This window comes from Callithrix jacchus, chromosome 5, assembly GCF_049354715.1.
Source record: "Callithrix jacchus isolate 240 chromosome 5, calJac240_pri, whole genome shotgun sequence".
NCBI classification, from domain to species: Eukaryota; Metazoa; Chordata; class Mammalia; order Primates; family Cebidae; genus Callithrix; species Callithrix jacchus.
Window position 1 is genome coordinate 148,618,764 of NC_133506.1, and position 25,560 is coordinate 148,644,323.

At 40.3% G+C, this 25,560-nt stretch overlaps 1 protein-coding gene across 8 annotated transcripts in view; it reads left to right on the top strand.

Moving 5' to 3' along the window:
* Nucleotides 1-25,560, top strand: part of MTUS2 (microtubule associated scaffold protein 2) — a 744,933-nt gene that overhangs the window by 649,705 nt on the left and 69,668 nt on the right. Inside the window, exon 1 of one of the 8 annotated variants that reach the window (XM_035303358.3) lies at nt 18,411-18,536. The exons of the other annotated variants lie outside the window; for them this stretch is intronic. Coding sequence (XP_035159249.2) covers nt 18,483-18,536 — 54 coding nt within the window. The 5' untranslated portion in view covers nt 18,411-18,482. Of the gene's footprint in view, nt 1-18,410; nt 18,537-25,560 lie in introns of those variants that run through there. 8 annotated transcript variants of the gene reach the window in all.

The following is a 25,560-nucleotide window of genomic DNA, read 5'->3' on the forward strand; positions in this document are numbered from 1 at the left end:
CTCCTAGTTTGTCAGTTATTTTTTGACCATGTCTAGGGTAATTTTCATCATCCAAACTTATAAAAAATCATATAGTCACATTTATTCATTTTTTTATTGCATGTTATTCGTTTTTGTAGTCATAGTTAGAAAGTCTTTCCCACAGTATTTTTTGTTTGTTTGCTTTTTGAGACAGAATGAGAGTCTCATTCTGTTGCCCAGGCTGGAGTGTAATGGCGCCATCTCGGCTCACTGCAGCCTCCACCTCCTGGGTTCAAGCAATCCTCGTGTCTCAGCCTCTGGAGTACCTGGGGTTACAGGCACATACCACTACACCCAGCTAATTTTTGTATATTTAGTAGAGATGGGGTTTTGCTATGTTGTCCAGGCTGGTGTTGAACTCCTGATCTCAGGTGATCCACCTGCCTTGGTCTCCCAAAGTGCTAGGATTACAGGCGTGAGCTACTGCACCCGACCCCACACTATTGTTAAAAGAGAAATTCTCTCATGGTTTGGAGGGGATTTGTTTTGTTTTTGATACTTGTATAGTTTTATTTTAAGATTTAGATCCCTTATCCATTTGGAGTTTGTTCTGGGACACAGGGTGAGATGTAGACCTAATTTTATCTTTATTCAAATGGCTATCTGGCACTACTTATTAAAATTTCTATCTTTGTCTCAGTGATTTAAGATGCAAGCTTTATCTTATAATAAATTTCCATATGTCCTTAGGTCTATTTCTGAGCTTTCTGTGCTATTCCGCCGGTCTATGGTATACACAGAAGCCAGTACCACAGTGTTTCAATTATAGAGGCTTTGTGGTATGTTTTAATGTCTGATAGGTGTGGACCCCTTGCATAAATTTTCCTTTATTTTTCTGAATATTCTTGCACGTGTGTTGTTTTTGCCAAGTGAACTTTAGTATCAATGTGTCTAACTCTGCAAAACATAGATTTGTTGGTGTTTTCGCAGAGATTACATTAAACTTATTTAGCTCAGTGAGAACTGACATCTTTATTTGTGATGCCGAGTCATCCTTCCAAGAACGGGAAATGATTTCCATTCATTTGTCTAAGTCTACTTTTATGTCTTTTCAGACTCATTTAAAGTTTTCCTCAGACATGTTTTGCATATTTTTCATGAGCTTCTTTCTGTGTATTTAATATTCTTTGCGGCTTTTGTAAATTGGACTTTCTCTTCTGTTGTGTTCTCTAAATAGTTCAGTGTGTGCATGTGAAGGCTATTGATGTGTGCTACTTTTATATTTTGCTACCTTATTGAATTATTGTGCTGTTTGAGTCAGTTTTATCATTGACTGTTGGGCTTTCAAGTTACATTATCATATTATGAAAAAATAGAGACTGTTTTACTTTTTTTTAACCAAATCTTTTAATTTATTTCTAATTAATTTCTCTTTTCTAATTACATTGGCTAATACCACTAGTATAACATGAATGGTGGTGGAGACAGTAGGAATCCTTTTGTTTATGATTTGAATGGAAATTCTTCTATCGTTTACACATTCAGTAAAATAGTGGCTTTACAACTAAGGATTTTAATCATATTAAGGTGTTTTATCAAGTTAAAACATCCTTCAATTCCTTTTTTTTTTTTTTTGAGCTGGAGTTTTTCTCTTGTTGCCCAGGCTGGAGTGCAATGGCATGATCTTAGATCACCGCAACCTCCAAATCCCAGGTTCAAGCGATTCTCCTGCCTCAGCTCCCCCAGTAGCTGGGATTACAGACATGCACCACCAAGTCTGGCTAATTTTGTATTTTTAGTAGAGACAGGGTTTCTCCATGTTGATCAGGCTGGTCTCGAACTCCAGACCTCAGGTGATCTGCCCACCTAGGCTTCCCAAAGTGCTGGGATTATAGGTATGAGCCACTGTGCCTAGCTCAATTGCTATTTTCTTGAATGCTGTTTACTGGAATGGATATCAAATTTTTGTTAAAGGCTTTGTCAGCATCTATGAAGATAATATTATTTCCCCTTAGATTTATCAATATTGGTTTTCTAATATGGAACCAACCTTGAATTACTGGCATGAGTCCCAGTTGGTCACAGCATATTATTTCCATTCTGTGGTGTCAGATTATGTGTGCTATTCTATGGTACTTTGCATCTGTATTCATGAGTGATATTGATCTCCAGTTTTCCTTTTTTCTACTCTTTTTGTAGAGTTTCATCAGGTTTAAGTATCAAAATTGGGTCATACTTAATTTACTAAAAGAATAAGGAAGGCCAAGTGCAGTGACTCATACCTGTAATTCTCAGAGCTTTGGGAGGCTGAGACAGGAGGATTGCTTAGGCATTCCTGGGTGAGGAGTTTGAGACCATCCTGGGTAACACAATGAGACCCTGTCTCTTCAAAAAAATTTTTTCAAATTAGTTGGGCATGGTGGCATGTGACTATAGTTCTAGCTACTCAGGGGACTGAGGCAGGAGGATTGCTTAAGCCCAGGAGTTCAAGGTTATGCTGAGCTATGATCGTGTCACTGCACTCCAGCCTGGGCCACAGAGTGAGTACCTGTTTCTATTTAAAAAAAAAAAAAAAGATGAAATAAAAGAATAAGGAAGTTTTTCTTCATTTTTTAATTGTTATTTTGTACTAGTTTCTGTTCGTTGCTATAACAAATCATCACAAACCAGAACACTGGAGGTCAGCAGTACAAAGAGGGTCTCATTGAGCTTAAAACCTGGATATTGGCAGGTTGCATTCTTTTCTGGAGGCTCTGGGGGAATATTTACTTTCTTGTCTTTACTAGCGTCTTCAGGCTACGTATACTTCTGGACTCATGGCCCTCTTCCATCTTCAAAGCCAGCAATGGTTGAGTTTTTCTCATGTTACATGTCTCTGACACTGATTCTTTCCTTCCCTCTTCCATATTTAAGGACTATTCAATTACATGGGGCCCACTTTGTTAATCCAGAATAATCTCCCTAGGTAAATTCAGCTGATTAAGAATCTTAATTGTATCTGCAATCTAAATTCCTCTTTGCTGTACAACATAACATACTTATAGGTTCTGGGGATTCAGACGTGGATATCTTTTAAGGGAAGAGGAACATTGTTTTGCCTTCTGCATTTTTAATGCTCAAGGGCAATTTATAGAACACTGGAACTATCTCATCTTTGAAGGTTTGGTAGAAGACTATGGTGAAAATATTTGGGTCTGATGCTTTTTGTATGCAATCATTGTTTAATAATGGTTTTTGTATATTATGGGAAGTTTGCTCTATTTCAACTTTCTCTAATGGGCTCAATTTTGGGAACCTATATCCTTATCAATTTAATATAGAATTTCAAATATAATATCTTATTATTGTTATTTTCTATTTTCCCTTGTCGTTTATTATTTTGTTATTTGTGTTCTCTCTTTTTCCCTGTTCAGCTTGGTTAGCAGTTGCTATTTTGTTAATGTTTTTCAAGTAAGTCTGTTGGTTTTCTATTCTCTACTTTATTAAGTTCTGCTTTTATATTTATTGTTTCCTTTTAATTGCTTCCTTTTGGTTTATTTTGTTGTATTCTAGTTTTTAAACTAGGTATTTAAGTCATCTGTTTCATATTTTTAAATTATTTACTTATAAAAGTATTTCATCCTATAAATTTTCCTCTGATATATGCTTTAAATGTGTACCATATGTTTGGGTTTGGGGTTTACTTTTTATTTTTACAAATTATTTAATTTCAGTTTGTATTTTCCCTTTCACTCAAGAGTTGTTTAATAGGAGGCTTCCTAAATTTATTAGGTGGAAGACCTTTTTGTTTTTAGCTTTGGTTATTAATTTATTTTTTCCCTTTTTGCGTTGTGCTCAGTGTGTTGTTTGTAATATTTCTAACTCATGGAACTTACTAGTATTTTCTTTGTGATCAATTTTGATAAATGGTTTCAAGGCACTTGATAAACAGGTATTTTCAGTATCATCAAAGTATGAGGTTCAATATATAGCTATAAGATTCACATAATGGATTTTGTTGAAGGTTTTTTAATCCACTTGATCCATTTTGGACTGAGGGTAGGAAAACTCCTTCATAAAGTTGGCTACTGTGTTTTTTGGAGCACAAATATTTATAAGTGTTATATCTTCATTATGATTTTGGCTTTTAGCATTAAAAGGTGCTAATTCTTGTTTAACAGTTTTAGTCTTGAATCCTTATATGTTGGATATCAGATTCCTACCTCTGCCTTCTTGTTGTTTCCATTTTCCTGGAATTTCTTTTTCTCTCCATTTGTAATTTGCCTTCTTAATCACTTTGTTTAATGGATCTTGGGTATTGTATATAGTTGAGTCTTGTACATTGTGAGCTGAACTGAAAATGTGTTTCTTCCCATAGGTGATTTTAGTCCATTAGATTTATTGAGATGGATGATATGTTTGGTCTGAGTCTATCATAATGTTTTATAATTATATATATTATATCACATTTCTTGCATGTCTTTTTCTAAAGACATATACTTTACTCTTCAATTATGAAAAAATAAATTTAAGAAGTTTGTTGTTATTGTTCTACTGGTTATCTTTATATTTCAATATACATTGTCGCATTTTCTTAGTTAACCTCTGACCACCCAGCTTGCCAGATTTGAGTTGATTTGATTAAGATGGAGTTTTACTCTTGTCACCCAGGCTGGAGTACAGTGGCATGATCTCAGCTCAATGCAACCTCCACCTCCTGGGTTCAAGTGATTCTCCTGCCTCAGCCTCCCGAGGAGCTGGGATTACAGGCACTCGCCGCAATACCTGTCTAATTTTGTTTTTTTTTTTTTGTATTTTTAGTAGAGATGGGGTTTCACCATGTTGGCCAGGCTGGGCTTGAACTCTTGACCTCAGGTGATCCACCTTCCTTGGCCTCCCAAAGTACTGGGCTTACAGGCATGAGCCACCGCACCCAGCGGCCAGTTTTTAATTGTATCTTCAACTCCCACCTGTTACCTCTGCAACAACCAGTGAGTTTATTTTACTCTCTTTATTCTCTCTTCCATCCCTTAACCAGTTTTTAGTTACATTATTTCTGTTCGTCAAGACATACAGCATTTGTACATTAGCATTCATTCTGACTCTGTTTTTGTCTTAGATCTACAATTATATATATATATATATATATATATATATATATATATATATATATGCGTGGTATTATCAGTCCCTTTGCTGAAAAACTTCCCATCACCTATCAGGTGAATAAAGCTCATACTCTGTCTATTTCCTCAGGAAAAACTTACAGGTTCAAAATACTCTAGGGCTTTGTGTGTTTTGCAGGTTTTCAATAGCCTTGATACTTGGACAACTTAACTTTATATAAAATGAAGATCCACATTTTCTTTCATTGAGCTGTTTTTCATTTGTCTGTTTGTTTTAAAATACTGCTCTATTGTCTTCCTCTGAATATCTAATACTTTTGCTCTTGTAATTAAGTGATCTTTTTGCCTAGAGGTCTTTATTTATTTATTTATTTTTATTTTTTACAGTCTCTGAATTCTAACAGGTTTAATAGGTCTTAAAGGTGCTAACTCTGGGTTAGCTTTCCCAAGTATCCCATGGGCCCTTTCAATAGTAAGTTTCAATTATCTGAAAAGTTTTCTTACATTATAGTTTTAAGCATTTGTATTGGCCCATTTTGCATTGCTGTAAAGGAATAGCTGAGGCTGGGTAATTTATAATTTAGAGGTTTATGGCTCACAGTTCTGCAGGTGGTACAGGCATGGCACCTGCATCTGTTTGGCTTCGGGTGAGGACCTCAGGAAGCTTACAGTCATGGTGGAAGGTAAAGGGGCGCCAGTGCATCACATGAAGAGAAAGGAGACAAGAGAGAGAAGGGTGAGGTGCAGGCTCCTTAAACAACCAGCTCTCATGGGAATTCCTTACCATGGGAGGGCTCCAAGCCATTCATGAGAGAATCACCTCCATGACCCACACACCTCCCACCAGGCCCCACCTTCAGCACTGGGGACCACATTTCAACAGGAGATTTAGAGGGGACAAAATCCAAGCCATATCATACTTTATTTTTTTTCTCTTCAGATAGTTGAATTATGAGAGTATTAATCCTTCTTTATCTGTTTTCCATTTTCTCTGTTTACCCTATGACCCTTGATATTCTTTTCTTTTTCTCATTTTTATGTTCTTAGTTGTTTTTCCACCTTTTAAAATGACCCTTAATAAATTTTCCTTTTAGTTTACCTTACTTTGGGTACCTTGTAATTTAATCTTCATTTTTGAGATAACTTTGTCCTTTACCTTCTTTGCTTTCCTAAATTAATCAATTCTTTATTTTGGTTTGTTCTCTGTCCATTTCTATTCTTCGTTTTTTTTTATTTTTATTTTTTTTCATATCCCAAATGCTAGTTTAGTATGTTTAGCTCATTTTAAATGTTCTTGCTTCATGGCTGTTTTCTTGGAAGAAGTTTTTAGCAGTCGAGGAGTGTTGGATCTTATTTTCTAATTCTTTATAATAACTCTGTATCTGTTTGTTCAAATTTTTTCTATTTATTCCTCTAGTATCGAGTTGCTTTTTAGGATTCCTAATTTGGTGCCTTTTGTCACGGAACAAAGTTCAGACTTTTTAGTGGAGTTGAGAGGTGGCTGGAACAAGGGATTTGTGTCTTGGCTTTTTGGTACTCTTTTGTCTTGCCTACATTTCCTGACCTGAGCTAAAACTCCATTGCTCACCTGACCTCCATAAGCCCCTGCTCTAACTGGTAGGCCACAGTAATGTTTGGGGTCTCCTGGAATTACTGTCAGTTCAGAGCCGGTGTCCAATAGTCCCTGAAAAATATAATTATTTCTTTTCTCCCAATGAATAATTACCTCGGTAAAAGGCACTGGTCCCTTTGGCAGAGGCTGGAATAAAGATTGTATTTTTCAGTAGGAATTTTCAGTAGTATGTTGGGGACCTTGAGGAAGGGATTTCCTCAAGGATCTCCAGCTTCCCCATCATTCAAAGGGTTCTGAGTCTGTAAACTGACCCAAGTCTGGGAATTGATTGAGTGGCCATGACCCTCTTGTTTTTATGATTAAGGTTAGACTTTGTTCACCTGACCTAGAACTTTTCTACTCATACAGATCATCAAGTAAGAATTTAATCTACTTCCTATCTGTTTCACTTCTAGGAATATCATGATCAGCTAGCCAACTTCCATAGTTCTGCATGAGTTAGACTATTCTGATTGCTGTTTGGACTCTGCTGTCTATGACAGTAACTGTAACCAGGGGGCAGGAGCAGGGCTGCAGAGGCATTCCAGTGACACTCACTGTTCCCTGATCCTATGTGTTTTTTTCCAGATCCTTGGGCTCTCACGAGGGCCACTAAAAAGTCTGAACTTTGTTCCGTGACAAAAGGCACCAAATTAGGAATCCTAAAAAGCAACTCAATACTAGAGAAATAAATAGAAAAAATTTGAACAAACAGATACAGAGTTATTATAAAGAATTAGAAAATAAGATCCAACATTCCTCGACTGCTGAAAACTTCTTCCAAGAAAACAGCCATGAAGCAAGAACATTCAAAATGAGCTAAACATACTAAACTAGCATTCGGGATATGAAAAAAAATAAAAATTAAAAAAAAAATGAAGAATAGAAATGGACAGAGAACAAACCAAAATAAAGAATTGATTAATTTAGGAAAGCAAAGAAGGTAAAGGACAAAGTTATCTCACGAACTCAGGCGGCGTGGTGATATTGTTCAAGTAAATATCGGATCCAAAGAGCTTTGCAGAAAAGTGATTTATTAGGCAGAGAGAGAGAGAGAGAAAGAAAGAGAAAGAGAGAGAGACAGAGACAGAGTGCTCCCACGCTGTCATGGAAGGGGATCCCAGAGAGGGAAATCCGTATAGGTCAGGGAGTAGGAGGAATTTAACCCTGGAATTACTCCTGCTTTATTTAAGTTCTCATCCAGTGTGAGGAGCTTTTCCAAACTTCCTCTGGAGTGATTGATCTTTGACTCTGATGCTGGATTGGCTGCCTGGCTTGCAATAAAACCCCTCCTTCCAAGGCTTTTTTGGGCTTTTTAAACAAAGGAAACTCACCTGGGCAGTGTACCCAGCCCGCCTCGCAAAAGTTCGACAAAGAACTCTAGTCCCCAGATGGGGACGTGAATGAAGGCAGGTTGGGCATGTCGCTGGGAAATTTCTGCCTTTGAAACCACGCCCCTTGTGGACCTGGGAAGAGAAGTTAACGCAGTCCCTCATAACCATACTATCTTGCCTTTAGCAGTTGAGTGCACCACCTGGCCCCTGCTTCCCTCTGGTTCAGTTACCCTGCTGCATTTAGGGTTCCCAGCCCAGTGACTGTGAGGTCTGACCTATGAGGAAGGAAGATCACAGAGCTCTTCTAGGATGCTGGAGCTCCCTTCACAGATTTGTTTCTCATAGTCGTGGTGAAATGTCTGCCTTCTAGACCCTCCCAGTGTGTGTGGGTAGGTCTCAAGTGACAAATCCCCTCTGACATGTCAGTGTCTCTCAGCTTTTGAATCCCTTTCTCTACATTAAACCAAGGCATGGCCAGCATGTTGAGTTCACTCACTAAGGGCTACCTTTTGGTTCATGTTTTGGCCAGCCAAACCATTAGAGCCCTTTTGGGCTCCTCAAGCTGCAACATTAAATGCAGAATCTCTGCTTAGTGAGCCCATGTCAATAAATTCAGCCTCATCCAACTTTATGTTTCTTGCACTATTATTCATCCATCTTTATACATGTCCCTTGGAATTCTGTCTGTATAAATTAGAAAAATCAAGTAGTTCCTTTGAAATGCCATGCCCTTCCTCATGGGTCATACATTGTACCTCATCTTTATGCACCTGCTGGGACTTGAGTCTCATTATAGGTCTAGAAGCAAAGAGGAGGGGTGGGGGCAGATTCTGGGAAGAGTCACCATTGTGTTGCACAGCCCCTGCCTCAAGAGAGGCCATTACAGTTTCCTCAAGTAGTGCAGGGTTAATACCCTCAGAACAGAGGTGAAAAGGCTGGAGATGGAGAGGCCAATACCACTAAAGGTGGGAAGGCCACTTCCTCTGGGGTTAGGGAGGCCACTTCCATTGGAGGTAGGGGACCAATTCTGTCAGGGCTGAGGAGACCTCTTCCACTGGCAAAGAACACTCATCAGAATGTAGGGACTCCATGTCCTCAGTTTCATCAGGGCCTTCCCACATGTCTCCATCCCAGTTCACAGACTCCCATTCTTTCCAAAGCAGTGCTTTCACTTTAACGGTAGACAGTAGCTGCTGTAGCTGGGGTTCAACTTGTGTTGTCATGCAGCCATCACAGGATGAAATTTTTTGTTTGGGTTTCAGCAATGTCAGCCCTGCAGTTAAAAGGATAAGGGTCTTCTTCAGGGCACATGTAGAAGCTCTTAGGTTATTTAGGCAACACTTGAGCTGGAAATATGAATCCCTGAGCTCATCCTTTTCTTGCACTACTGTGTCTAGTGACATTAGGAGCAACCAGCCAACATCATTATGTTCATTCATTTAAAAAAATTTTTCTGGAAGTGTCATATACAGTGGCAGTCTTGCTTCTTGTAAGTGGCTGGTAAGAAATAGCCAATGCTGAAATTTTGCATCTTTCCGTAAACAGTTCAGCCGGAAATAGATAGCATCTTCAAATCTAATCAAATTATAGAACCAATTCCAGAAACCTTATATAGTAGAATAGTTTTATCTCCATCTTATAGAGAAGAAAACTGAGGCTCTGAGAGAGTAAGTGACCCAAAATCACCCAACTGAAATCAATCCCTATGTTGAAACTCTCTCTTTGTCTTCCATTCTTTCTTTCTTTCTTTTTGAGACAGAGTCTTACTCTGTCCCCCAGTCTGGAGTGCAGTGGTTCAATCTCAGCTCACTGCAACCTCTGCCTCCTGGATTCAAGCGATTCTCCTGCCTCTGTCTCCCCAGTAGCTAGGATCAGAGGTACCTGGCACCACACCCAGCTAATTTTTGTATTTTTAGTAGATGGAAGGTTTCACCATGTTGGCCAGGCTGGTCTCCAGCTCCTGACCTCAAGTGATCGCCTACCTCAGCCTACCAAAGTGCTGGGATTACAGGCAGGAGCCACCACACCTGGCCTGCATTCTTTCCTTATAGCAACAGTCACGTCGTTGGTTGATATTCAGCTTATGGTTCATCCTTTCTATCTAATATATGTCAAATAGACAGATGCACTTGGGGGCTCTGCCAGCTGCTTCCCATCCCTCTATCCGAGTCTACCTATCAATTGTCCAATCTTGCCCAACCTATTTATCCAGCTAGTAAATATAATTTCACTTCTCTTTTGAGACTAGTCAGTTCCTCAGCATATAATGCAGAAACTTAAGGTGGCTGCCTCTCCTGCAATCATCCTAGTCACTGACTTAAAATGGAAAAAAAGGGTACTGTCAAAGACTAACAGATGAGAAAAAAAAAAGATTATCTTACATCGGTAGCAACCTTCCTGTCTGGGTGTTATAGGAAAGTGAAATTTTTTTAGTTCTCTTTTGACAGGTATCTGAGAGCATAGAACACAGAAACACATATGCCACTTCTCTCTTCTTTTTTCTTTCTTAATTTTCTAAATCCTGGTTATTACATCAAAGTTGCTTCAGAGCATCTATTGACTGTGCGTAGATGATCGTAACCACCCATCATTCCCAGCTGGAAGATTTCTGTTTTCTGTTTTCCCTTTGCAACCCATTCTCACCTCATTAAAATCTAGATGGATTGTGTTTGGTAAAAGCTGTGCATATTTTCCTGGCCCTGGCAGTCCCCTTTGCTAAGATCCAGCCCTATAGCTCCTGCTATTTTAGATGCATGGAAAAAGGAGGGGCCTGGGTGGAGGAACACAAATAAACAGATGGTTGCCTTGACAATCTGTAAGAGACTCTTTCATGATCATTTTCTCTTGAAATAAATAGTGAGACTGTTATCCAGTTTTCATCTCTTTGACCTCCTGTCAATGGTACCAAGGCTCACAAACTGCACAGGACACCAAAATGCCTCTGCCACAAAGCCACCTTTGGCTTTGACTCCTTCAAGGTCCCATCCTGCATTGCCTCAGGGAATGTTCATGGAGACCTGTCTCAAGGCAGGTCACAGGTGTCCTGGTTTGTGGAAGACAAAGGTAAACAGTCATGATGTCAGGCAGGAAATCCTGGGACAAGAGCATATGGAATCACAGAGAAAGAGGGAATTCACTTCAAACTGGAGGACTGAGCAGAGGCCCTGGAGGAGGTAAGGTGGTGCTAGGGAATACGAGGGAGCAGAATTTAAGCCAAGGAAACTTGAGCCTGACGGGGATGATGCAGGGCAGGGAAGGGAAAGGAATTCCAAATTTAAGGAAGACAAAGAAACATGTTTCTACTATGTCAGGTGTTTGTTTGCTTGTTTGTTTGAGATGAGCCTTGCCCTGCTGCCCAGACTGGAGTGCAATGGTGTGATCTTGGCTCACGGCAACCCCTGCCTCCAGGGTTCCAATGATTCTCCTGCCTAAGCCTCCTGAGTAGCTGGGATTACAGGTGCCTGCCACCACACCCAGCTAAGTTTTGTATTTTTAGAAGAGACAGGGTTTAACTATGTTGGCCAGGCTAGTCTCAAACTCCTGACCTCATGATCTGCCCACCATGGCCCTCCAAAGTGCTGGGATTACAGGTGTAAGCCACCACGCCTGGCTACTATGTCAGTTTTTAGTTATTTGTATATCTGTTTGTAAATGTACTTTTTATAAAGCATTGAAATAGAGGCTTTTGCTGCAAGGCAGAAAAATGTGGGGCAATTCCACTTATGTGTTCCTTTCACATTTGCCTATGTCCAGATTCTCGTCCAGGTTATCATACAAGCCTGCAGTTCTATGGACCATAGAGGTGGAAGGTTTTCAAATTACAATGCAGTTAGTAAAGCACAGTGGCTTAGGACATAAGCTTTAGAGTGTCCATAAAGTTTTCTCCAAGGAGAGCCACCATTAGGCTTTCCTGTGACTTTTCTAAATGTTTGTTGCTACTTCAATGCAAGAAAATATGCCAGGAGTAAAAATCACCTCAAACTTTTTTAAATATCGGGAAACAAAATATCCCAAATTTCATGAGCCTGTGAGGTCATGGTTTCTTTTTCTTTTTAGATGAAGTCTCTAAAAAGAAAGTTTCAGCCTATTTCCCAGGCTGAAGTTCAGTGGCACGATTTCAGCTCAATGCAACCTCCACCTCCTGGGTTCAAGTGATTCTCCTGCCTCAGCTTCCCCAGTACTGGGATCACAGGTGTGCACCACCATGCCTGGCTAATTTTTGTATTTTTAGTAGAGATGGGGGTTTCACCATGTTGGCCAGGCTGGTCTTGAACTCCTGACCTCAGGTGATCCACCTGCCTCGGCCTCCCAAAGTTCTGGAATTACAGGTGTGAGCCACCACGCCCAGCCACTAGTTTTTAATTGTATGATTTCTTTTTATGCTAAATTACAATAGTCTAAGCCCTCATTGTATTTGCCTTCAAGCTTAGTCTTTTTTTCAGCTATGCAACCATTCAGGCGAGTCCCTGGAGAAGTTTTATTCAGAACGGACCTCCCTATCTGGCCCTTAGCTTGCCACCATATTATCAGGACCAGTTTTATCTCTCTCAAAATGAATTTTGCTGAGCATTTTTCATCTACCTGGAATTTAGGCCCTAGCCTCTGAAAGCTCTGAGAGAAGGCATTGCTTTCTTCTCACCCCAGCCCAAGGCCCCATGCTGATTTCAGTGACTTCTTCAAAGGCCATTTTGTCTGTGGGAAGGCTCACTTCCTTCAAAGGAAATCTCGCTTCCTTCATGTGGCTCTCACAAGACAACAAACAGCATCCATTTCTTGTGGTACCTAATTATCATTCCCAGCTAGAAGGAACCAGGGCTCCTATCAAGGATGGATGACTCCACATCTGGAGGAGAAAATACACAAGATGAGCCTAGGATATCTTGTATCAGGAAGCAAGGAAGGGAGATGGTGAGTTGTATCGAAAGGACAGAGGGTCCAAGAAGAAGGGCTGCAGGCCGAGGAGGGGACATACCGTTTTTACTCTGACATCTAAAAATGGTAATTAGTGCAATAGACTCAATCCTATTGTGTAAAAACATGAGTTTATAATTTATAATGATACTTTTAAAAGGTGAGAGAAAAACAACCGACAATCTCAGTAACAACGTCACTGGGTACCATTTCCACACCAAGTCTTCATTCAAGAAATTGGCACTTAAAAGGTAATGATGGCCGGGCACTGTGGCTCACGCCTATGATCCTAGCACTTTGGAAGGCCGAGGCGGGTGGATCACCAGGTCAAGAGATCGAGACCATCCTGATCAACATGGTGAAACCCCGTCTCTACTAAAAATACAAAAATTAGCTGGGCATGGTGGCACGAGCCTGTAGTCCCAGGTACTCAGGAGGCTGAGGCAGGAGAATTGCCTGAACCCAGGAGGCAGAGGTTGCAGTGAGCCGAGATCACACCATTGCACCACTCCAGCCTGGGTAACAAGAGCGAAACTCCATCACCAAAAAAAAAAAAAGGTAATGATTAGGCATTTACCCTGTCCTTCCTATACAAACTGTATTGCAGGAAATTTAAATTGCCCTAGTTGTACAAACAGGTAGTTAGATAGAGTAAGTTCTAGTGTTCGATAGCACAGTAGGGTGACTAGTTAACAGTAATTTTTTGTTTGTTTGTTTGAGATGGAGCCTCGCTCTTATTGCCTGGCTAGAATGCAATGGCATGATCTCAGCTCATTGCAACCTCTGCCTCCTGGGTTCAAGAGATTCTCCTGCCTCAACCTCCTGAATAGCTGGGATTATAAGTACCCACCACCATGCCCGACTAATTTTTTTTTTTTTTTTTTTTTTTTTTTTAGTAAAGATGGGGTTTCACCATGTTGGCCAGGCTGGTCTCAAACTCCTGACCTCAAAGTGATCTGCCCACCTTGGTCTCTCAAAGTGCTGGGATTACAGATGTGAGCCACCATGCCCAGCCAACAATAATTTATTGTATATTTCAAAATAGCTAGAAGAGAAGTTTTAGAATGTTCCCAACATAAAGAAATGATAGATATTTGCAGTGTTGGATATCCTAATTACTCTGATTTGATTATTACATCTTATATGCATGTATCAAAATATAACATGTACTCCATAAATATGTATCAATTTAAAAATGTGTATCAAAGAAAGTCATCCCAGTTGATGAGGAAAAATTCCATCTAATAAATGCAAAAAGACAAAAATAATCAGAACCTTATGTTGCAGTCCCCAGTGAAATAATTGATTCAGGTAATAATTACTAACAAATGAAGCCATTATATGAAAGGGTGATGGGGAATTTTGCAATGGAGGTGAGGCTATCACATCCAGATCCACTCCAGCTCACTAAAATTGGAACACCCAGGTAGGTGCTTCCCCACGGAATGCAACATGATGCTCACGGCATCAGTTAACATCAGTTTTGAGATATTATCCCCAAAATTGAGCTTGAATCTAACCCAGATTTGAGAGCTAAATTTCACTTAAAGGGATGCAGGAACAGGTGAAGTGACATTACAAAGAAACAAAGAGCCAAATCCAGCATGTAGGACATTCTACAGGGTGGCTGACCCAGTTTCTGAACAAGTCAATGGTATGGCGGTGAAAGGAGAGGAGGGGTGGGGATTGCCGTTCATAGAAAACCCAAGAGACTGAAAACCTGATATAATATGTGGGCCTCGTTTGGGTCCTGATTCAAACAAAGAAACCAGAAAAAAAAACTTCTTTTTTTTTAGAAACCAGCCAGATTTTTTTTATAAGCTAGGTATTGGATACCAAGGAATAATTGTCAGTTTTACTGTTTTAATGGCATTGTGGTTATGTAAGAAAATGTTCATAATTTTTAGCAATGCATACTAAAGTATATAGAGCTTTGCTTAGAAATACTTTAACAACAGACCAGGTGTGGTGGCTTACACCTGTAATCGCAGCACTGAGGGAGGCCAAGGTGGGCAGTTCACTTGAGGTTAGGAGTTCGAGAGCAGCCTGGCCAACATGGTAAACCCCCATCTCTACTAAAAATACAAAAATTAGCGGGGCATGTTGGCGAGCTCCTAAGTTACTCAGGAGGCTGAGAGAGGAGAATCGTGTGAACCTAAGAGGCGGAGTTTGCATTGAGCTGAGATGGCAGCACTACACTCCAGCCTGGGTGACAGAGTGCGACTTTGTCTCAACAACAACAAAAAAGAAAGAAAAGGAAAAAATACTTTAAAAAAGAAAGACAAGGGACAAATGAAAATAAGGTAACAGTCTTGGTCATTGCTGAATTGGGGTGAGGGGTATGTGAAGAAAAAGTAAAAAAATAAAAATAAAAAAGGAAAGATGAAACAAGTATGCCAACACCTTGATGACCGTTGAACCTGGAGATAGGAGTATGAAGACCTTTGGTATTTATCTCCATTTTCAGTACGTTTGTAATTTTCATAGCATGTAGAGGAAACAAGGCACAATTCTGAAACACAAATACATTTCTCAAAATCTGGGTCGTGTGCACTGAGATAGTACATGCATTTTCAACCATGTAGGAAGGACTGCACGACGGAAGTGATGTGCCCTTCAGTGCCCTCTGGGCCCCAGAAGAGAAGCTGAAAATCGCCTCTTTTTGTGAAGCTCCTCCAGTCTCACACTTATCTCCTAAGAGCAACTGGTCAGCAAGGCCTCTCCTACATCTCCTAAGAATAAGAAGCAATTTTCTAGTATGGTGCACTCTAAACCATAATTTAGAAAAAAAAAAAAAAAAACGTTTCCTAAGGGGAACTATCTGCAGGAAGATAACTCCGCTGGAAGAAAGCATTTTTTAAATCAATGTAGGGAGCTTCACTTCGCGGGCCTTCCCACCCTGCCTGGCTCCGTCCGTAATGGGGCTTTGCTCTGTCTTGATTCACTCCATACCTGCAGCTCAGGAGCTGTCTGCCTCCAGGTAAATGCAAGCTACCACTTCTCTTTTAGAAAAACTGTGATAAAATATAACAAAAAATTCCCCTTCTTCACTATTTTTGAGTGTACAGTTTAGTATTAAGTACAGATGATCCTCAACTTACAACAGGGTTATGAAAATGCACTTTCAACTGAATGGTATTTTCAATTTTTGAGGGATTTATTCTGCTATAGCCCCATTGTAAATCGAGGGGTGTTCTGAATGTGTCACCATCGTAAAGTGGAAAAGTCATAAATGGAACCATCATAAGTGGGGGACAGTCTGTATATTTGCGTCTCCAGAACTCTTCATCTTCTAAAATGAAAACTCTGTATTCATTGAACAATTCCCTACCTCTCCCTTCCCCCAGCCCCTGGCAACCACCGTTCCACTTTCTGTGTCTGTTAATTTGGCCACTCTAGGAATTTCATATGAGTGGAATCATACACTATTTGTCCTTTTGTGACTGGCTTATTTCACTTAACATGATATCCTCAAGTTTCATCCATGTTGTAACACCTGTCAGCATTTCCTTCCTTTTTAAGGCTCACTAATGTTCCACTGCATGCACACACCACATTTGGTTTATCCATTCATCGGTTGGTGGACATTCTGGTTGCTTCCATCTTTTGGCTAATGCGAATAATGCTGCTGTGAGCGTTGGGGGCTGTACTAAGCCACCACTTTTTGCAACATAAAGTTTTTATCACAGATTTCAAAGCACTAGGAACAGCTTTCAGCCCAGGTTTGAACTCAAGGTCCTGTGAGCTTCTCTCCCTCTGAGAGGTCTGCCCAAGCTCACTGCCAAGGAGCATTAGCCTGAGTGAGCGAGAGGCAGCTCTGGACCTCACAACATCACAGAGTCCAGATGGAGGTCCCTGCCTTTTCCCTGACACATTTTGTTTTAAAACAGTAAGAATAAAATATGCTCATGAGAGGGTAGAAAGTGGAAATTCACGCCCTCCTGTTTTCCATCCCTCAAGGGTCCGCTGCGGTTACATGAATGTGCGTATCTTTCCAAAGCTTTACTTCAAACATACGCAAATGTGTATGTTTGCTTTTTTTTAATATATATAAAAGTTTACTTTCTCAGTCAACAATGTATTATCTTTCCATATAATAGGCATTGAAAATCTAAAATATTCCCCATTTTTATGATCTTACCAACGATACTGAAGACCCTTATGCATACCCACTTGTATATTTATGTGAGTATTATTATGGCATAGATGTGGAAATGTTGGGTCAAGGTGTGCGTACATTTAATATTTTGACAGGTACAGCCAAATCGGCTTCCTGAAGGATTATGCTAATTTACCTGTTAGCTTTAAAGAAAGGCTTCAGTTTATTCCTTCGAGTTTAAGGCAAATATTCCAGTCTGTTCCTATTTGATCACTAAATACTTTCCTTTCTCCAAGCCTATAGTACTTAATTAAAATCTGCTTGGGGGTAAAATCATCTAGTTTTAACAACTATTGTCTGTTTACAGCCTTAGGCAAGGTAGTGGGCAAAAATATAATTGTATATTTGTAAACATGAGAAATGTCAGGATTTCTCCTCTGAGGTATCAGGGCATATACAATCTATCGTGTAAATATTTACTTCTTTTACTTACAGGATTACATAAATATATTTGTAAATACCAAGTCTTTTTTGAGAAAACAAAAACAAACTTTTGCTCCCTGATTCTTTCCCTTTCTGATTTTTAACTGTCTGAAAAACTAGAAAGAGCAAGTCTTTTAAAGTCTTTTATGCCAATTTGCGTAGGAGAAATACCTACCCAAACCCCAATTTTAATTACTCAAGCCAACGGAATGGTGTGTGTATGTCAGCCCAGGCAAGCAATTTCACAGTGATATTTTAAATATGAAGATTTCATCAAATAAGGCAAAAAAAAAATGTTCATGGCATGCAAATTAGAAAATGAGCAATTGGTGGTTCCCATTAGCAACAAATATTCTGAGAAGAGTTTCGTGGGAGAAGAAGCCATATACATCACATTTATAAATATTTTTACTTGCCAGAAAAATAGGAGCTAGGATTGCAGCAGAGCCAAGCCCTGGCAGCCCTTTCGGGCGTCCCCAGGCAGTGCCCTGAAGCCCAGGCTCGCCTTTTGTGCTTGCTGCATCCGCTCCAGGCGTGTCTGCGCTGTGCGGAGGCGCATCCCCGCAAGGGGAGGGCTGGGAGCGTGGCACCCGGTAGAGAGCAGGCTGGCTGTCCTCTTAAGGAGCCAGCATTGGCAAATGCTCTGTTGTTATGCGACTATTGATTTGCCTCACTCCGAGGATTCCAGTGGCAAGGTGACCCTCCCTCCCGCCCGTCCCCTCCCTTCCTCGCTCCCGCCCGCCCTCCCTCCCGCAGCAGCAAGATCCGATTGCTGCTGCCCTGCTCTCCTCGTCCTCTCTTTCCTCTGCTTCCTGGATTCCTGAAGTTTAGGAGAAATAAGGTAGCCGAGGCGACCACATGGAAGTTGTGACAGCTCCCAGCGGCGCGCCCCTTTCCTGTGTGCCAGTACCTCGGCTTAGGAGTTGCCCGCTGACACGTTGAATGAAGGAGGTCCCCTTGCCAGCCAGCCTGCCGGGATGGGCCATTGCTGCTGCAAGCCTTATAACTGCCTTCAGTGCCTGGACAAGACGGTACTTTGCCTTCCCTCTCTCTTCTTCCCCCTCCTCCTTTGCCAGGGCAGAGAGAAAGCCGCGAGCCAGCCACCTCTGCGCCTGTCCCCCTAGCATGCGTGTGCGCTTTGTTGGTGAACAGGAGGCTCCCTTTACTCATTCCAATGTGCTGAATTGTGAGTGGTGTTCACAGAAACATTTGGTCTCACAAACTCTGCAGTGCCTTACATAATTCTGTATTCCTGCAGTCTCAAATGTAACTGTTGCATTTTCCTGAAATAGTAGGATTCTGCTCCAACATCTTGAAATCAAAACTGCCAAGAGATCTGTAGAATATTCTTAATGCATTTTAATATACCTGTGAAACCTAAGACGTTCCATTGGGGATTTTAGATTAGTTAGGCATGTTTTCCTTTGCCAAGTGCTAACTTTGAAAGTTTACCACTCTTTTTTCAAAGCAGCACTCATCCTTGTAATTTATATTCTTCACATCGGAGGAGAAAGCACACAGTATAGTGGTTCTCTCTGTACTTCTTTGCATCTTAGAGAGATGAGTAAACATAGAGGTGAAAACTTAAAAAGCCAGAGAGTCTGAGGGTGTGTTCAAGTCTTCACTGGAAGAAAAATTCAGAGCCAGGGAATTTAAAATAGAGTCTGCGTGAGAATTATACAGCAATTCCAACGCAAAGCTCTTCTTTGCTTTTGACATTTGCCTGCTCTTGTGAGCTAGCAGAGGGATTCAGATATGCTTTTAATTTCATTACTAGAAATCTGTTTGCAAGAATTCTTGTCTCTGTGAGACATTTTATTGTCATGCATATTTGGATTTCTCCAAGATGCATGAAATGGGATTTCACAAGGGGTTGAAATTGCCTTCTTTCTACCCATCTGGGTGTCAGCTATCTAGATAGCTTGAGGTATGTAGTATGTGACCAGGAGAAGGAAAACATATGGCTTAATATACAAGCTCATCAAAAAGCAGTCACTTGTGAACATCTTAGTTACCAGTTCTGCTTATGAACTTTGACCTAAAGTAGGGTCACATACCACCTAGGAAAATTAAACTGTACCTTAAAAGCCACTTACTAGTTTTGCTCTAATAGAAATAACCACTTCAGTGGATTTGACTTTTGCTACCATGAGTATGAACTAAAATATTTATATACACATTTATGTGCTTTGAACAAAATGAAATATAAAGCATTTGCACTCAATTGCACACCTAACATTGAAGTGAATAAGCCTTTTGAGAAGTGATCACAGAACAGTATTGAAGCCTTACAACAATAGTTATAATAGAAGGGAAAGGTTTGCTGTGTGTAAAACAGTATTATAAATTTCATATGTCTAAATTCTAATACAAAAGTTTTAGAAATAGAGGCTGTAATGTGGAGGCCTTTTGGTTTGAGAAAATATGTTTTAAAGGGAAACTGTTCCCTATTTTGTTTTAAATCGAGTTCTTGAAAATGATTATCCCTATGTCATTCTTGAATTCAGAGATTTTGGAAGATAATTCAATATTATTTCATCTCTTTAGCGGTTAATGTTTAAGTAACTTTCCAGTGTTTTATCTTTGACTTCTAGTTCAATACAAATTATTCTTTACTTATGAAAACTTTAAAACTTACACTGCTTTTATCAGCTTTTTCGTTATGTTCACATCTACGTTTCTTGACTTTTCTTTGCTATATTTCAAAATAGTATTCCCATTTGAAGTTTTCTACATGTATTTTCATAGGTGCTCTTTTCATGAATTGAGGACTTTCTTTTTTAATTACAAAACACATTATGTTATGCAGTTGCCCACTTCGCAGGCAGTATGGCAAGATCATCGATTGAATTGACAGTTAGCTATTGGGCCAGGTGTTCTAGACTGGGAGCATAATAGGATTCCATTCCAACTTCAGACTCTGGAAATCAGCACTCCCAAATCCCACAACAAAGTTCTTCAGTCTGTTAATCAGCTCTCATAACCCCAAAGATGTCGATATGCAGTTTAAAAGAGGTCTGGTAAAATTGTTGATAGGTTGCTTCTGGTTACCTTAGCTACTTTAATAAACCTTTAAAAATAAACATTTCCTGAGAACTTCATGTAGATCAAAACAGCAAACTTCATTTTGAGAAATCAAAACAATGTAACAGTTTGATCCTAGTGCAACTAAAGATGTTCTGGAAAACTTGGTGGGACAATTAAAGATGCCTTTAAAGTCATCAGTTTCAGAGATCCGACTAAAAACTGTGAATATCCACTAAAAACTCTGCATATGGATGCTTCTTTAGCATTAATTTATTAGGGGAAACTAGACTCTTGCCTAGATTATACGATAAAAAAGTTGTTAAATGAACAAATTGTTTAAAAACTGTTTGTGCTTATGTATTTCCAACTTACGAAGACCTATCCACTGGAAATATTTATTATTGGTTTACTCTGTGCCTAGTTACTATTGAGACCATCAAATAATTCTTAAAAGGCATGGCTAGCCCTCATGCAGTTTACCAATAACTGGTTTGGTTGTACTTCCATTTTTTCCAGAGAACTGACAAGTGGATAGGCAACAGCAGCACACACAGATCATTTAAACATGAGCACAAGACTGGAGTATAACCGAGTGAAAGTTATGTGGTACTGACCATACCTGTTTCTGGAATTTAGTGAGAGGAGAAGTCAGGCTAGAACCATAGGCAAGGTTTCTTGGAAAAAGTGGAACATGAATTACACTTTGAAGAATGGGGTGGGATTTTATTAAACTAAAGAGAAGAAATGTAATTCCAAGCAAGGAGCATGTAAGGAAAGGTCTATTAGCCTCATTTTATGAAATACGAGAGGGGCAATCTCATGGTAAACACAGTGGGAGATATGGTGCATAGGGACTATGGGGAAATTTCCAGTCTGAAAGCCAGACCCAGGTTTTTTGTTGGCTGATTTGTTTTTTGCTTTGTATTGTTTGAGACAGTGTCTCCCTCTGTCACCAGTCTGGAGTGCAGTGATGTGCTCATGGCTTACTACAAACTTCAACTCCCAGACTCAATCAATCTTCCCACCTCAGCTTTCCAAGTAGCTGGGACCACAGGCATACACCACCATGCTCAGCTTTTTTTTTTTTTTTTTTTTTGGCAGAGCTGGGGTCTCGCTATATTCCCAAGACTTGTCTCAAACCACCCAAAATGTTGGGATAATAGGTGTGAGCCACCATGCCTGGCCAAGGACCCAGGTTTTTAAACTTGAGCTAAATAAAAAGTAGGGATCTATTTTGCGCTTTGGAGCAGAGACTTGTCTACAGGTATTTGAAAGGAATGGTATGACCCAGGTGGATCCCAAAGGGTCCATTCACCTGTGGACTCAATGCAGTCCAGGATGAAGTCAGGGGCTCTGCACAGAAACTCCTTATGTTCCCGAGCTGATAGTTCTTGGAATTACAGAGTTATTAAGAGGAATAACTATATATATAACCTGGAATATCAGCTTCCTTTTAATCATGTGAAATATAACTGACAAGCAAATGATAACAAGCCTGATAAACATGTTATTTCTTTTGAGAGTCAAAAGTCTAGCTCAGAAGAAGCCTTGATGCTAATGGAATCTGAGCCAGCAAGTCATTCTTTAAGAACCCAGTGGCCTCAGAGATTACTGGGGTTCATCTCCCATATCTCTGCTTACCTAAAACGTTCCTGGCCCTGGTGACTGCCTTTCCTAAGCTCCCTTCACTGTCCAATGCCCCTTGTAATGGACTTGTTATTCCTCACACCGCATTATACATTCAGTCCAACAGCAAGACTTGCTGGTTTAGGTACTATCCTGTCCCTTTAGGGTTTAATTTGTATATCTCTACCCTAGCCTTTTATGTGTTGATTCTAATCTCAGAGGCTAGTCTTATTTACCTGGTCTCTAAATTCTTGGCAGGGGTGGGAGTTAGGAGAGGCACCTCACTGTTCCTCCCAGGCGTGCATAGGTGGTCTGACAGTAGTAAATTTCGGAGGGTTAATAGAGCAGATAGAATCCAGAAAGGTCAAGAAACTTCTTAGAATCCAGAAAGGTCAAGAAGCTTCTTAAGTGATACACAAATGGATTAAAACGCAGGGAACTGGCTAATTCTCCTTTCTCCGGCACTTACTCTGAGATCCTGAATTTCCCAGCATTACTTCTTTGGATCAGCATTTCTACTTCTTGGCTCCATTAATCTCTGCCCTTTCCCATTGTTCATTAGTAATCCAGGTATGGTGTGATATTCCCTTATTAACTACAGCCTCTTGGAAAAGCTGGATGTGATTTTACCCAGTGACTCTTCCCCACCTGCACAAAGACAAAGGCTGAAATTATCCATTTATAGTAATTTTGATTTCCTCTAATACAGGGTATGACTTTGCTCATTTTTCATACAAGTAGATACTGAACTGTATTGAAGAGCCTTAAATAAGAAGGATATTTTGTTTCTGAGAAGCCTATACTAAGTTTCATTTCACAGCAGAAAAGCAGATCATTATACAAAAACGAAGAGGCCCTAGTGTTAATTATATGTGAAAGAAATGATACTTATTGATTAACTCAAGGCATAGTATCAGTGCTGCCTTAAAGCTGTAATAACTGAAATGAAAAACAAAAGGTCAGCCCACCTCCCGTGGGATTTTTCCACAGAGCTATTATACGTTATGACTCTGGCCAGTCTTCATAGCATTAATATTGAAAATGAGTGCAATAGCCACAAAAAGTGGTATGAAAACAACTCAGATACTTGTATTTTGTTGCTGTAACTTTGCAGCTGGTTCATTTTGAAATACAAAGGGAATGTTTCCTTATGAAGATGAAGCCCTACCATGTTGATTTTAAACCCGAATGTAAGCTCATGGAGCTCCAGGTGAAAAGCAATAATGTTTCTGAGAAGAGCAAAAACACCTTTAACCTTTTTGCAATTTAGTGTGCACATATGTCACATTTGAATTTTTTAAATTCACAATTTTAAAAGATCTGGATGTTTCCTCAAATACCAGAATTCTATAGATCTCTTTTTTAATTTCCTGTTGTGATTTGATTATTTAGCTTGGGAAAAAATGGCCTAGCTCACAGGGTTGAATTTTCCTGATCTGCATGGATTACAGAGCAGGCTAAAAATATAGGAAAGATTAGTTGGGAGTCTTTGGGCTTACATATATATATTTAAATTTACATATATATGTATTTTCTTTAAAAAAATCAGGTAGAGAAGAAGGAGCTGATGAAAATGCTCAAATCTGCAGTGAATTTTCTGAAATTATCCTCAGTACCCCTGTAGCCAACCAAGAATTCCTGCAGGGAGTTTCATAGACCAGAAGCAGAAAGCTGGAGGGAAAAGGGACCCATCTGATGGGCCAACAGAGGTTCCGAAAAGGCCCCACGTGCTGTTTTGCCTGGGATGCTCTCTCCATATCATGCTGCTCTCAGTTTAAATCTCTAAGACAGCTTTGCCCTGTTGGGTTAGAGCACATTGTTCTGTAACTGTTCATCCATTTACTGACTCTCTGGATGTCAAGCTCCTTGAGAGCAGAAATGTCTGCCAGGCACATAGTAGGCACCCAGTGAGTATGTGTTATTTGGCATACATTTACTATTTCTGGATGAGTTGGGGTGAAACCACCTCAGACTTACCCAGCATTCAGTTTTAATAGTAAATAGCTGTTCTATTGGTTTCTAATTTGAGGAGTGGCACAGGTGGCTGGTGCCCCAGCATAGGATCACACGGATGATGCTAACAGGGACAGGCATTTTCATTTCCCATTACCATCAGGTTCACAGGGTAGCATCCACCATCTGAAGAGATAACGCCCAGTGACCACACATGTTAAAATAACAGAGTATGGCAGGCTTGCCTGGGCGTTGGCCACACATCCCATTGCTTGAAGTTAATGGGGTGATTAGTGGGTTGTCCGCCTTGCCAGGATGCTCTAGCAAGGAAAGGTGAAAGGTAGTATCCCCTGCGAGTATGTGAAAAGTCTTAGATTGGAGCCATGTCTAAAAAGAAGCAGAAGCTTCACTGTAGCAGACTTGCAGGGGTATGTTTAGGGCAAGAGGCACAAAGAGTGAGTTGGATGTTTCATGGGAGTAGCTTGTCTTGCATTCCATCTGTGAATAAGAGATACACCATGCCAGAATGAATGGAGAATTTGGCGTGCCAAGGAGAACAGCGCATGACCAAATAAAAGAGGTGGCTAAGAAGACACAGCTGCTGGTTTGGGGCTTAGATAAATGTTCTCAAAGTGTCAATTTCCAGTTAAGCCTGTCATAGAATAAACAGAAATTTTAGAGGAATGGCCTTGTTAGGCTTTGCAATTTCTGGACTATATCACCAGGATAGTTTGGATGGTTAACACTGCGTTCTATTTTTAACCCTCTTGAGTGCAAATAGGAGCTCATGTACTTGGCACCCGCTGGGAATTTTCCACTTATCTCCCATTTAGAGAGGCACTAATCTAACCCTGGGCCCTCGGAGGAGGCCTTGCTCACATTTCAGTCAACCCACGGTGTCATCACCCAGACCAGGCATAGTTTGGGGAACGGACGGGAATAGTGACTTGAGAGCCTTTCCAAGGGAGTCCTGGGTGTTCAGCAGAACCTAAGGGCCTTGCAAGACCACACTGGATTCTGTTGAATCATGAAAGTTGGAGGAATAATTTTTGAGGCAAGGAACAGTGAATGGAAGATTCCCTTAAGTTCACTCTTGCCTAGGGAACAGTGTTCCTGCAGTCATTGCCATTGACTCATTTCACTGCAGGGCAGCACTGCATCATTCTGGTTTGGCTTGCAGGAAGCGAAAAGTAACTTACTTGATGCAGAGAATTCATAAATTAGAAGAGTTGATATCATTTCAAAAACAGGCACTTGCAGAAGAAGGGCTGTCGCCAGACTGCACAGGCTGGCCTTAGCGAGCCAGAGCTGAGCTGTGCCAGCATCTTCAGCAGCAACATATTCAGAGGTCCTCAGACAGCATCCTTCTAGAGGCTGATGGGGAAAACTAAACAGCTACTCTCTCAGAAGCTATAGCCCAAGTAGGCTATACTGAAGTGGGTCCAGACA